The sequence below is a fragment of the Hyla sarda genome, chromosome 6 (assembly GCF_029499605.1).
Source record: "Hyla sarda isolate aHylSar1 chromosome 6, aHylSar1.hap1, whole genome shotgun sequence".
In the NCBI taxonomy this organism is placed as follows: Eukaryota; Metazoa; Chordata; class Amphibia; order Anura; family Hylidae; genus Hyla; species Hyla sarda.
In genome coordinates, this window is record NC_079194.1 from 90,247,436 (window position 1) to 90,259,949 (window position 12,514).

Below are 12,514 nucleotides of genomic sequence, written 5' to 3' on the forward strand. Positions count from 1 at the left end.
ACTGAACAGCATATTCCAGGTGAGGCCGTACCAATGCTTTATAAAGGGGGAGTATTATGTCCCTGTCCCTTGAGTCCATGCCTCTTTTGATACATGACAATATCCTGCCGGCTTTGGAAGCAGCAGCCTGACATTGCATGCTATTCTGTAGTCTGTGATCTACAAGTACACCCAGATCCTTCTCTACCAGTGACTCTGCCAGTTTAATCCCCCCTTAAGACATACGATGCATGCAGGTTATTAGTACCCAGATGCATAACTTTACATTTATCCACATTGAACCTCATTTGCCAAGTGGATGCCCAGACACTTAGTCTATCCAAGTCATCTTGTAACTTATGCACATCCTCTATAGACTGTACTGTGCTACAAAGCTTGGTGTCATCTGCAAAGATAGAAGCAGAGCTGTTAATACCATCCTCTATATCATTGATAAATAAATTAAACAACAGCGGTCCCAGTACTGAACCTTGGGGTACACCACTAATAACCGGGGACCAATCAGAGTACGAATCATTGACCACCACTCTCTGGGTACGATCCATGAGCCAGTGTTCAATCCAGTTACAAACTAAAATTTCCAAACCCAAAGACCTTAACTTACCTGTCAGGGACAGTATCAAATGCTTTAGCAAAATCCAGAAACACTATATCCACAGCCATTCCTCTGTCAAGGCTTCTACTCACCTCTTCATAAAAGCAAATTAGATTGGTTTGACAACTTCTATCCTTAGTAAACCCATGCTGGCTATCACTTATAATACAATTATCCCCTATGTATTCCTGTATGTAATCCCTTATAAGTCCTTCAAACTATTTACCCACAATGCACGTTAAACTTACCGGTCTATAGTTTCCTGGGGAAGACCTAGAGCCCTTTTTGAAGATTGGCACCACATTCGCCTTGCGCCAGTCCCTTGGCACAATACCAGACACCAGAGAATCTCTAAATATCATGAACAGGGGTACAGATATTACTGAACTTACCTCTCTAAGAACTTTTGGGTGTAGTCCATCCGGTCCTGGGGATTTGCTTACATTTATATCACTTAACTTACCTTGTACCATCTCTACATTAAGCCAGTTCAGTACATTACATGATGTGTGTAGAAACTGCTTTGTTTTTGGGGTGCCTTACTAATTGATTGAGGACAACTGGATCTTTATAGGGGTTTATTACAAGCTACACATATACATATAAATACAAAGGGGGATCCTAACTAATTAAGGGATAGGGGTGCAAGGAAGAGGGGAAGGTGAAAGGAAGGGGGCAGGAAGTGCTCTCTCTCTCTCTCTCTCTCTCATCATCCTATAAGTAACAATATATATAGCAGTCATCCACACACATAACCCATACATTGCCCATCCCAAGACATCTCCATGGCCAATCAGAACAGTTACAGTTTATTTGCATTGCAATCAGTTCTTGTCCTTTTGATGTCTTCTTGAGTGAGGGGGGGGGGGTCTTCTTTGTTGTCCCATACTGTGTTGAAGATGTCCAAGTTTCCTTGAGAATCACACCTTGGTGGGCTGACAGGATGATTTGCAGTCCATTGTATCCAACACCGCAGGGGCTGGTTTTATGGCTTATATTATTGGAGGTAACAGGAACTGTAGCTCACCTCCATTCTTATCACTCAGGTGCCAGGCTTATCGTATGGCTTTAAACAGGATGAAAGCAAATGATTGTCTAATCAGCTGTTTGCATCAACCACAATTCCTGGAGCCAGTCCTGCAGACACCCTACACCCATTCCATCCATGAATTCCACTGCATTCCATTATATTTGAGTCCATAATAAAAACACATCAAAATTATATTAGTGTGGCCAATGTTGGCTGCAACATACGCCCCTTTGGGCCTGAATGGCACACAAACACTTGGGCCACATCCAAAATGAAGTCCACAGTCTTCTGCACAGTCCTCTAGATTGCAAAAGTCCATTTAGCTTCTGGATCCTCCTCAGGGCCATACTGGTAGAGGTAACAATTTTGAAGAGACTGGGCATAAATGAACATCGCACCATTCACTTACATTCACACTCCTATCAATGGGTATCCAACAACATAAATTATATAAAATATCATGTTCCCCTATACACACAGCTACCTGTGTCATTGACAGATACATAATAGTAAAAGACAATATCATAATTACATGTATAAAACAAACTGACAAGCTGAAACTGTATCCATCGGGTTTCTCATTTCTTTGAACAAATTAAGTTTATGGGTACATGTTCCATGACATCATGTTTTGGCACTTTCCATTGAATGTATTTTGCCATGTTTGCACCAGCTGATCTCTCTTGGTGACCAGTAGATAGACCATTGCTTTTTAATTGTTAATAGGATTATTTGAAGAAATCTTTGACCGACAGAGGGATTCATTTAGTTGCCATCACATGTATGGCCTATATACACATCCAGGAACCAGCACATCTTGTCTTTGCTTCACAAAGGATCCTGGGAACAAAAGAACAAGAGCCGTATCAGATTCTTAGCAGTATAATATAATATATGCCACAATATCAAAATTCCTATATATCATTGAAAATACAGCTAAATTGTAGTGACTCATGGCCTATATGGTGTTTCCTCCATGCATTGTGCATCTAATATCCAAATCCAACCTGGTTTCCTCCTTGCTAGCACTAACATTAGGGCATATCCCTAACTAACTGACAGGGAGGAAGAAACTTCCTAGATGTAACAAGCAAGGTAAATTCCTGGCATGGCTGCACTCGCTTTATCCCTGTTTGAAGCCCAATTCCCTCACATATACCACGAACGCATGCAAATGGGAAAAATGTTTCACAAAAATCCTTAAAATCTTTAACACCAATTAACTTTTTTGGACCAATAAACATTTTAACGCCCCTTTGGTACCAAAAGAAAAAACAAATTGGTACCAATCAAAAAATAAAAGGTAAAATGCATTGGAAGAAAAATATTTTTTTGGGAAAAAGAAAAAAAAAATAATTTTAAAAAATCTAAGCAATGAACACAGCTGTTTCAAAAGCAAAAATATATGCTTAATAGAAAAAAACATACTCCTGGTCATCTGGAGCATAAAAGAAATAACACAATGTCGACACAAGATACACAATGAACAGGACATAAACAGACAACATAAAACATATCATAGATTAACTCAACTTTTATCTATCTCACAATGCATCTTTAGGTAATTCTGAGTAAAGGTCTAATCAATTCTATAGCATTCACACTGGAATCCCAGATTTGTAGTGGTCACTCTTTATACATTTCAATTATCAATCTTCAGCTCATGATTGAAGTCTGTGACCTGTTTGGAAAAGGACATAAGAAAAACAGACATACATACACCTATATAAAAACACTAGGTTAGTACAACACTTTCACATCACAATGGGATGTTAATTTGTATAATTGTTTGCAAACAATTGACCCTCTACACTTGAGCTCATTGATAAAACCACATGGACTTTAAATCAGTGAATTGGCCAAATACACTAGATTATTTGCTAGGATAACCAGTTTCATTTGTTGATGTCTCACAGTTTATAACCTGTTGAAGAAGCATAGAGATTAGTATCTTTGCTGCAACATCACATGACAATGGTGGTCAGTCTGTAAAGAAACACAAACACAATTAGAATACAAAAAACACACATGTAAAACAAATATAGTTCTGTCATTTATATCTATACCAATATGTCCATATCTAGCACAACAAAGTTCCTCAATGTTTACCAACACATATTAGCAGACTGTGCTGAGCTATTAAGCAATAGGGGTAGAGCAATCTGTGACCAACTCAAGAATAGCAAAAATGGCAGATTTCCCCATGGATTGTACATTGGGATATTAATGCCTGCCTTTTGCTGTTCACAAGGGGATGTGTCTTTCTGTTTCTTTGTCTCTTCCTCATTTACATTAGGGCACTGTTTTGTTGGGGAATTTGATGTAAATATAACAGGGTCAGTCTCCATATCACCCATCTCTTCACACCTTTGTGTGACCTCTTTATTCTGGGTGGTATTCTCCCCCTCAGGCTGAACGCTGCTAACCTCCTGCTGTGATGAATGGTCTATAGGCTCAGGGTGCACATTAGATGTCTCACAATATCTTTTAATATGTCCTGGTCTCCCACATTTGTAACAATATCTAACCCACCATTTCCTCCTAGGTCTATACACAACAGATATGTTTTCGGGTGTCTTATTCCTGTCTCCTGACCCTTCACACCAGTCCCTCAAAATATTGATACATTTCTCATGGGAGCTGGTATTTCTCAGCGCCAATCTTGTGGTGTAATCTACGTTACATCTATTTGCCATGGAATACAGGAAATTGGTATCATCCTGAGACATTTCTGGGCAGTTATAAACACACTTATATAGGGAGAGATAATCATTACAAAACATGACCGGATCATCACATCGCCTGAACCGCAACTTTCTTAAGGCATCTTCACCCCTAATGTCTCGCCCACCCAAAACACGCTGCAGCTCCTTCCTCCTGAATTCTTCACCTCTATGGTCATTATCATCTATGTGGGCAGATGTTAACTGCGCTGCCAATGTCCCTGGAAGCCAAGCTCGGAGCAGAGACCAGGCATCTTTGTTATCTAGGTGATACTGCTTCACTACAGCTTCAAACCTATTGGATAAAGTTATGGGTGATTCACTTGTATTACATTCTCCAATAACTTTACACAAATGAAGTCTGTCCTGGATGGTCAATGCTGGAGGACTATCAGCTACCATGCCTGTTACCTCGCCCCCATCCATAGATGAGATTGTGCAGATATTTGTTACTTTACATTTATGCAATGTAAGGGACCGGATGTGCTGCTCTTGGCTGACTAGCTGGGATCTTGCTTTAGACAGCTGCCCTTCTAAATCAGCTATCACCACCTCCATCTGACTAATCTTATTCTCTAAAGACAATAAATGGGACCTGTTAGAGCCAACCTTAAGCTCATACCTCTCTGCCAACTCCACCAGCCCTTTGTTTCTTTCGGTTAATTCCTCTATTTCTGCCTTTAAATTTCCCAATTCATTACTGGACTCAGCAGAAATTTCAAGAACAAACTCTGCAATCTTATCTAAACTCTCTTTCATCTGCCTCCTCTCATTCTGCCACTTGGTCTCCTTCTCTTCCGCTATCTCCTTAATTTTCATAAGCAATAAGATTTCATTACCTAACTTTTCTTTCTTCCACTTCTTGCTTTTCTTTTTACAATCAATGTTACCATTATATTCCTGGCACTGCATCCTCAATGCCAAAAACTGATCTCCCAGAGATCCATCTACACATGTCTGGTACTTAGCAGAGGCATGCTTCTCCACAAACTTCTCCACAAGTTCCATATTGACAATACAGTAATATACAAACAAAACTAACAATACAACCACTCCTACAACAACAAGCAAATCCTAGGCCTCACCTGACCAGTACCTTATCTAGAACAATGGTCTCACACAACATATATTCGGCCTACTCCAATGTAAAACTCACTTCTAAAAACACAAAATAAGTCACACTTCCTTTACAGCTATAACTAATCACTACAAATAAAATGTCATACACAACCTGATTAATATTTACACCAAACTTGCTAGGATCAGCTTACAAATAACATAAATGAAACAATACACTCACCAGGATTTCCTTTGTATCCAAGATCCAGATTCCTCGTTCCTCGATCTTTTCCTCTTAGAAATTTGGAGCAAAGCAGATTTGTTCCTGTGGATCCTCTGTGGAATTTTAAATCACAGTCCCATCTGGGGTGCCAAATGTAGAAACTGCTTTGTTTTTGGGGTGCCTTACTAATTGATTGAGGACAACTGGATCTTTATAGGGGTTTATTACAAGCTACACATATACATATAAATACAAAGGGGGATCCTAACTAATTAAGGGATAGGGGTGCAAGGAAGAGGGGAAGGTGAAAGGAAGGGGGCAGGAAGTGCTCTCTCTCTCTCTCTCTCTCTCATCATCCTATAAGTAACAATATATATAGCAGTCATCCACACACATAACCCATACATTGCCCATCCCAAGACATCTCCATGGCCAATCAGAACAGTTACAGTTTATTTGCATTGCAATCAGTTCTTGTCCTTTTGATGTCTTCTTGAGTGAGGGGGGGGGGGGTCTTCTTTGTTGTCCCATACTGTGTTGAAGATGTCCAAGTTTCCTTGAGAATCACACCTTGGTGGGCTGACAGGATGATTTGCAGTCCATTGTATCCAACACCGCAGGGGCTGGTTTTATGGCTTATATTATTGGAGGTAACAGGAACTGTAGCTCACCTCCATTCTTATCACTCAGGTGCCAGGCTTATCGTATGGCTTTAAACAGGATGAAAGCAAATGATTGTCTAATCAGCTGTTTGCATCAACCACAATTCCTGGAGCCAGTCCTGCAGACACCCTACACCCATTCCATCCATGAATTCCACTGCATTCCATTATATTTGAGTCCATAATAAAAACACATCAAAATTATATTAGTGTGGCCAATGTTGGCTGCAACAATGTGTTACCAGCACTGACCTGGCCAATGTCAGCTCCTTCTTCCATAGTGTATACAGAACTAAAGAACCCATTCAGTAGCTCCGCCTTCTCTTGATCGCCTGTGACAACCTCCCCATTATCATTATTAAGGGGTCCTACATGCTCTGTCCTTGGTTTTTTTTGCATTTATATATCTAAAAAAATATTTAGGATTAGTTTTGCTTTCTTTGGCCACCTGTCTCTCATTTTGAATTTTTGCTGTTTTTATTACATTTTTACAGATTTTATTAAGCTCCTTGTACTGTTTAAATGTTATAGCTGACCCATCAGATTTGTATTTTTTGAAGGCAATTTTTTTGTTGTTTATTGCTCTTTTAACATCATGTGTCAGCCATGTAGGATTTAGTTTTAATCGTTTATATTTGTTCCCCTTTGGTATATATTTAGCTGTATAGTTATTTAGAGTTGATTTAAAGATGTCCCATTTACCTTCTGTATCAGTATTTGACAACACCTCCCCCCAGTCTATGTCCTGTAGTGCAGCCCTCAGCCCAGGGAAATTTGCCTTTTTAAAGTTATATGTTTTTGCCTTCCCCGCCTGTCTTTGTTTTCTACATTTTAAGTCAAAAGTAACTATATTGTGGTCGCTATTACCAAGGTTTTCCCGCACAGTTACATTACCAACCAGCTCTGTTTGCATCATAAAGTTGACATGTTTTTACTTTTTGAAGGGGCTTCAAAGTATAGCAGCAATTTTCAAATTTTTTTCACTAAAATTTCAAAATCTGAATTTTTCAGGGACCAGTTAAGTTTAGAAGTGAATTTGAGGGTCTTTATGTTGCAAATCCCCTATGATGGTCCCCATTATGAAAATTGCACCCCTCAAAGTATTCAAAATTACATTCAAAAAGTTTGTTTACCCTTTAGGTGTTTCACAGGAATAGCAGCAAAATACACTAACATGTTATTGTAGCCCCATTGTTTTCATTTTTACAAGGGGTAAAAGGTAAAAAGGCCCCCCAACTTGTAATTCATTTTCTCTCGAGTAAGGAAATACCTCATATGTGGATGTAAAGTGCTCTGTGGGTGCACTAGAGGGCTCAGAAGGGAGGAAGCGACATTTGGCTTTTGGAGAGCGAATTTTGTTGAAACGGTTTTTGGGGGGCATGTTGCATTTAGGAAGCCCCCATGATGTCAGAACAGTAAAAAAAAACAAAAAACACATGGCATACTATTTTGGAAACTACACCCCTCAAGGAAGGTAACAAGGGGTAAAGTGAGCCTTAACACCCCACAGGTGATTGACGCTTTCTTTAAAATAGGACGTAAAAAAAAAAATGCTGGTGTTACCCCAAAATGGAAATACCCCATATGTGGATGTAAAGTGCTCTGCAGGCACACTACAATGCTCAGAAGAGAAGGAGCGTCATTGGGCTTTTGAAGAGAGAATTTGGTTGGATTGGAAGTCGGGGGCCATATGCGTTTACAAAGCCCTCATGGTGCCAGAACAGTGGACCCCCCCACACACACACACACGTGACCCCATTTTGGAAACTACACCCCTCACGGAATGTAATAAGGGGTCCTGTGAGCATTTACACCCCACTGGCGTTTGATAGATCTTTGGAAGAATGGGCTGTGCAAATGAAAAATAAAATTTTTCATTTTCACGGACCACTGTTCCAAAAATCTGTCAGACACCTGTGGGGTGTAAATGCTCACTGCACCCCTTGTTACAATTCGTGAGGGGTGGGGGTGTAGTTTCCAAAATGGGGTCACATGTGGGGGGGGGACCACTGTTATGGCAGCATGGGGGCTTTGTAAACGCACATGGCCTTCAATTCCAGCCTAATTCTCTCTCCAAAAGCCCAATGGCGCTCATTCTCTTCTGAGACTTGTAGTTCAACAGCAGAGCACTTTACATCCACATATGGGGTATTTCCATACTCACAAGAAATGGGGTTACAAATTTTGGGAGGCTTTTTTCCTATTGCCCCTTGTGAAAATGAAAAAATTGGGGTAACACCAGCACCAGCATTTCGGGTGGGGGGGGGGGGGGGAACTAATTTAAAATTTTCACGTCCAAAATATGTCAAAGACCTGTGGGGTGTTAAGGCTCAATATACCCCTTGTTATGTTCCGTGAAGGGTGTACTTTCTAAAATGGGGTCACGTGGGTATTTTTTCTTTTGTGTTTATGTCAGAACCGCTGCAAATCACCAATTTAGACCTCAAATGTACATGGCGCTATCTCACTCCTGAGCCATGTTGTGCATCCGCAGAGCACTTTGCGTCCACAAAGTATTTCCATACTCAGGAGAAATTGTGTTACAAATTTTGTAAAAATGAAAAGTATGGGGCAACACCAGCATGTTAGTGTAAACTTTTTTATACTAACATGCTGTTGTAGCCCCTAACTTTTCTTTTTCATAAGGGGTAAATGGAGAAAAATCCCCCCAAAATTTGTAACAACAATTTCTCCTGAGTACGGAAATGCCCCATATGTGGCCCTAAACTGTTGCCTTGAAATACGACAGGACTCTGAAGTGAGAGAGCGCCATGTGCATTTGAGGCCTAAATTAGGACTTTGCAATAGGGGCGGACCCGGATACAAGGATGGGGCTCGTCTCCACCAAAACCCTACGGCAGTGTTTCCCAAACAGGGTGCCTCCAGCTGTTGCAAAACTCCCAGCCTGCCAGGACAGTCAATGGCTGTCTGGCAATACTGGGAGTTGTTGTCTTGCTACAGCTGGAGGCTCCATTTTAGAAACACTGCTGTATGAGAGGTTTTTCATTTTTATTGGGGGAGGGGGTAACTGTGTAGGGGTATATGTAGCGTTTTACTTTTTATTTTGTGTCAGTGTAGCGTAGTGTTTTCAGGGTACATTCACACAGGCGGGGTTCACAGTGAATTTTCCGCTGGGAGTTTGAGCTGCGGCAAATTTTCCGCCGCAGCTCAAACTTGTAGACGGAAACCCACTGTAAACCTGTGAATGTACCCTTTAACCTTCAGCTGTTGCAAAACTACAACTCCTAGAATGCACTGACAGACCGTACATGCTGGGAGTTGTAGTTTTGCAACAGCTGTAGGCACACTGGTGAGGAACCACTGAGTTAGGAAACAGACTCTAGCTCAGTGAATCCAACCCGTGTGCTTCCAGCTGTTGCAAAACTACAACTCCAAGCATGTACAGTCTGTCAGTGCATTCTCGGAGTTGTAGTTTTGCAACAGCTGGAGGCACACGGGTGGAAATCACTGAGTTAGTAAACAGACTCTAGCACAGTGTTTCCCAACCAGTGTGCCTACAGCTGTTACAAAACTACAATTCCCAGCATGCCCAGACAGTCAGAGATGCTGGGCCGTGAAGTTCTGCAATATCTTGCCCTTCAGATGTTGCTGAACTACAACTCCCAGCATGCCTGGACAGTCTGGGCATGCTAGGAGTTGTAGTTATGCAAAAACTGGGGAAGAACAGTTTGGAGACTAAGTAGTGGTCTCCAAACTGTAGCCCTCCAGATGTTGCAAAACTACAACTCCAAGCATGCCCAGACTGTCCAGGCATGCTGGCAGTTGTAGTTCTGCAATATATGAAGGGCCAGATGTTGCAGAACTACACTGCCCAGCATCCCTGACTCTACTTTTGCAACATCTGGGGGGCTACAGTTTAGAGACCATCGTATAGTGGTCTCCAAACTGTGCCACAGTTGAAAAACTACAACTCCCAGCATACCCAGACAGTCAGTGCATGCTGAAAGTTGTAGTTTTGCAACTTTTAGAAGGCCACAGTGAAGATCACTTACCGGCGATCTTCACTGCAGCCTCTTCCGCCGCACTTTCTGGCCACACTCCTGATGTCTCCGCCACCTGATGGTCTCTCCCGCCACTGCCGCCAATTATGCCGATGCCGCTCCGGTGAGTCTGGTCTCTTCCCCTCCCCCCCCCCCCCCTTGTTTCTCCCACGCTCTGCCTGAGCTTCGATCGGTGGGCAGAGCGGGGGAAATTAACTTTAACCCTCCCGCCCCCAACTGCCATTGGTTGTCAGCCTGATCGACCAATGGCATGGGATAGGAGGTGGTGGCAGCACTGCCACCTCACTGCTATCCTTTAGCATCGTCGGAGCTGTCTGTGACAGCTCCGATCACTGTTATTTTCCGGGCGATGAGGTCACCAGTGACCCTATTGGCCCGGAATCGCCACAAATCGCCGGTCTGAATTGACATGCTGATAGATATCAGCAGTCATCCCGGTCCGATCACCGCTCGGCGAGCGGCGGTGATCAGAAATGCGGAGGGCGTACAGGTACGCCCTCCATCCTTAAGTGACGGGACGCGAGGGCGTATCCATACGCCCTCCGTCCCCAACAAGTTAAGCTCTACATGCAGTTCTTTCCATCTCAGGGCTTGCATTTTGCTCTTATATGCTCTGTCAGGTGTGAGACCTTATATAGACAGGGCTATGTCTTTCCAAATCATGTCTAGTCAAGGGAATTTACCATCGGTGACCACAAAAGGTTTGGAAACATTTCAGAGGTGAGCAAGAGAAATAGGAGTCCCCCGCAGCTAAATTTCAAGAATCTAAGCAAAGAGTCTCTGATTCCATCCATGGAAAATTGCATTTTTCCTTTTTCAGTTGCAAAAAATTCTCCAAAAAAATTACATATTCTTAATATGGGGATTGAGTGCGCAGTGATGGTGGGGAAATATTTTATTTTATTTTAGCACAAGGTTGCAACTTAAAGTGTGAAAAAAAGCAAAAAGGCCTGAAGTCTCATCTACGCTCTATAGATATATATATATATATATATATATATATATATATATAAACTAAAGGGGCCAGAATATGACAAATTAAAACAATTTAAGTTTTATTATTATTTTTATTATTTAAGTTTTATTATTAATATTTGCATTTATTTTTTAAGTTGTACCACACAAATAATTTCTTTTGATTTTGCAGTGTATTTTATAGTAAAATTAAGGGTGCCATTACAAAGTACAAGTGGTTCAGCAAAAGAAAGCAAACCCATATATGATTCTGCAGATACAAAAATAAAGGAGTTGTAGCTCTTAGATGACAAGGAAGCAAAAACAAAAATTAGTATGGTCTTGAAGAGTTTAACCCCTTAATGACCGAGATAATTTTGGCCTTAAGGACCGAGCCATTTTTTGCAAATGTTACCTGTGTCACTTTATGCATTAATAACTCTGGGATGTTTTTACGTGTCATACTGATTCTGAGATTGTTTTTTGTGACATACTCTACTTTATGTTGGTGGTAAATTTTCATCAATACTTGCATCATTTCTTTGCAAAAAATTCCATAATTTCATGAAAAATTCGAAAATTTAGCATTTTTCTAACTGGGAAACTCTCTGCTTGTAAGGAAAATGGTCATTACAAATACATTATATATTGATTCACATATACAATATGTCTATTTTATGTTGGCATCATAAAGTTGACATGTTTTTACTTCTTGAAGACATTAGAGGGCTTCAAAGTTTAGCAGGAATTTTCAAGATTTTCAAGAAAATTTGAGGGCCTTTAAGTTATAAATACTCCATAAATTAACCCATTATGAAAACTTAACACCTCAAAGTATTCAAAATGAAATTCAGTAAGTTTTTTTAAACCCTTTAGGTGTTTCAAAGGAATAGCTGTTAAGTGGAAGAGAAAACTCAAAATCTCAATTTTTTAACACTAACATGTTATTGGAGCCCCATTTTTTTTCTTCATTTTTACAATTGTAAAAAAAGAAAAAGCTCCACAAAATTTGTAACCCCATTTCTTGTAAGTATGAAAATACCTCATATGAGGATGTAAAATGCTCTGCTGATGACCTTCAGGTCTCAGAAGGGAAGGAGCAAAATTTGACTGAAATGGTTTTTGGGGGGCATGTCACATTTAGGAAGCCCCCATGGTGACAGAACAGTGGGAACCCCCAGCATGGCACTCCATTTTGGAAACTATACCCCTCAAGGAATGTAACAAGGGGTACAGTGAGCCTTAA

The 12,514-nt window shown here is 40.8% G+C and overlaps 1 protein-coding gene across 1 annotated transcript; it reads right to left on the reverse strand.

Annotated features, from left to right (window-relative positions):
* Positions 1–3,606: 3,606 nt before the first annotated feature.
* On the reverse strand, positions 3,607–5,356 carry LOC130277445 (posterior protein-like). The gene has a single exon (XM_056528116.1). The coding sequence runs from the start codon at positions 5,354–5,356 to the stop codon at positions 3,731–3,733; it is 1,626 nt and encodes a 541-aa protein (XP_056384091.1). The 3' UTR covers positions 3,607–3,730.
* Between the last annotated feature and the right edge of the window lie 7,158 nt (positions 5,357–12,514).

Coding starts and splice junctions, on each gene's coding strand:
- LOC130277445 (XM_056528116.1), bottom strand. CDS start 5,356: ATGGAACTTGTGGAGAAGTTTGTGGAGAAGCATGCCTCTGCTAAGTAC.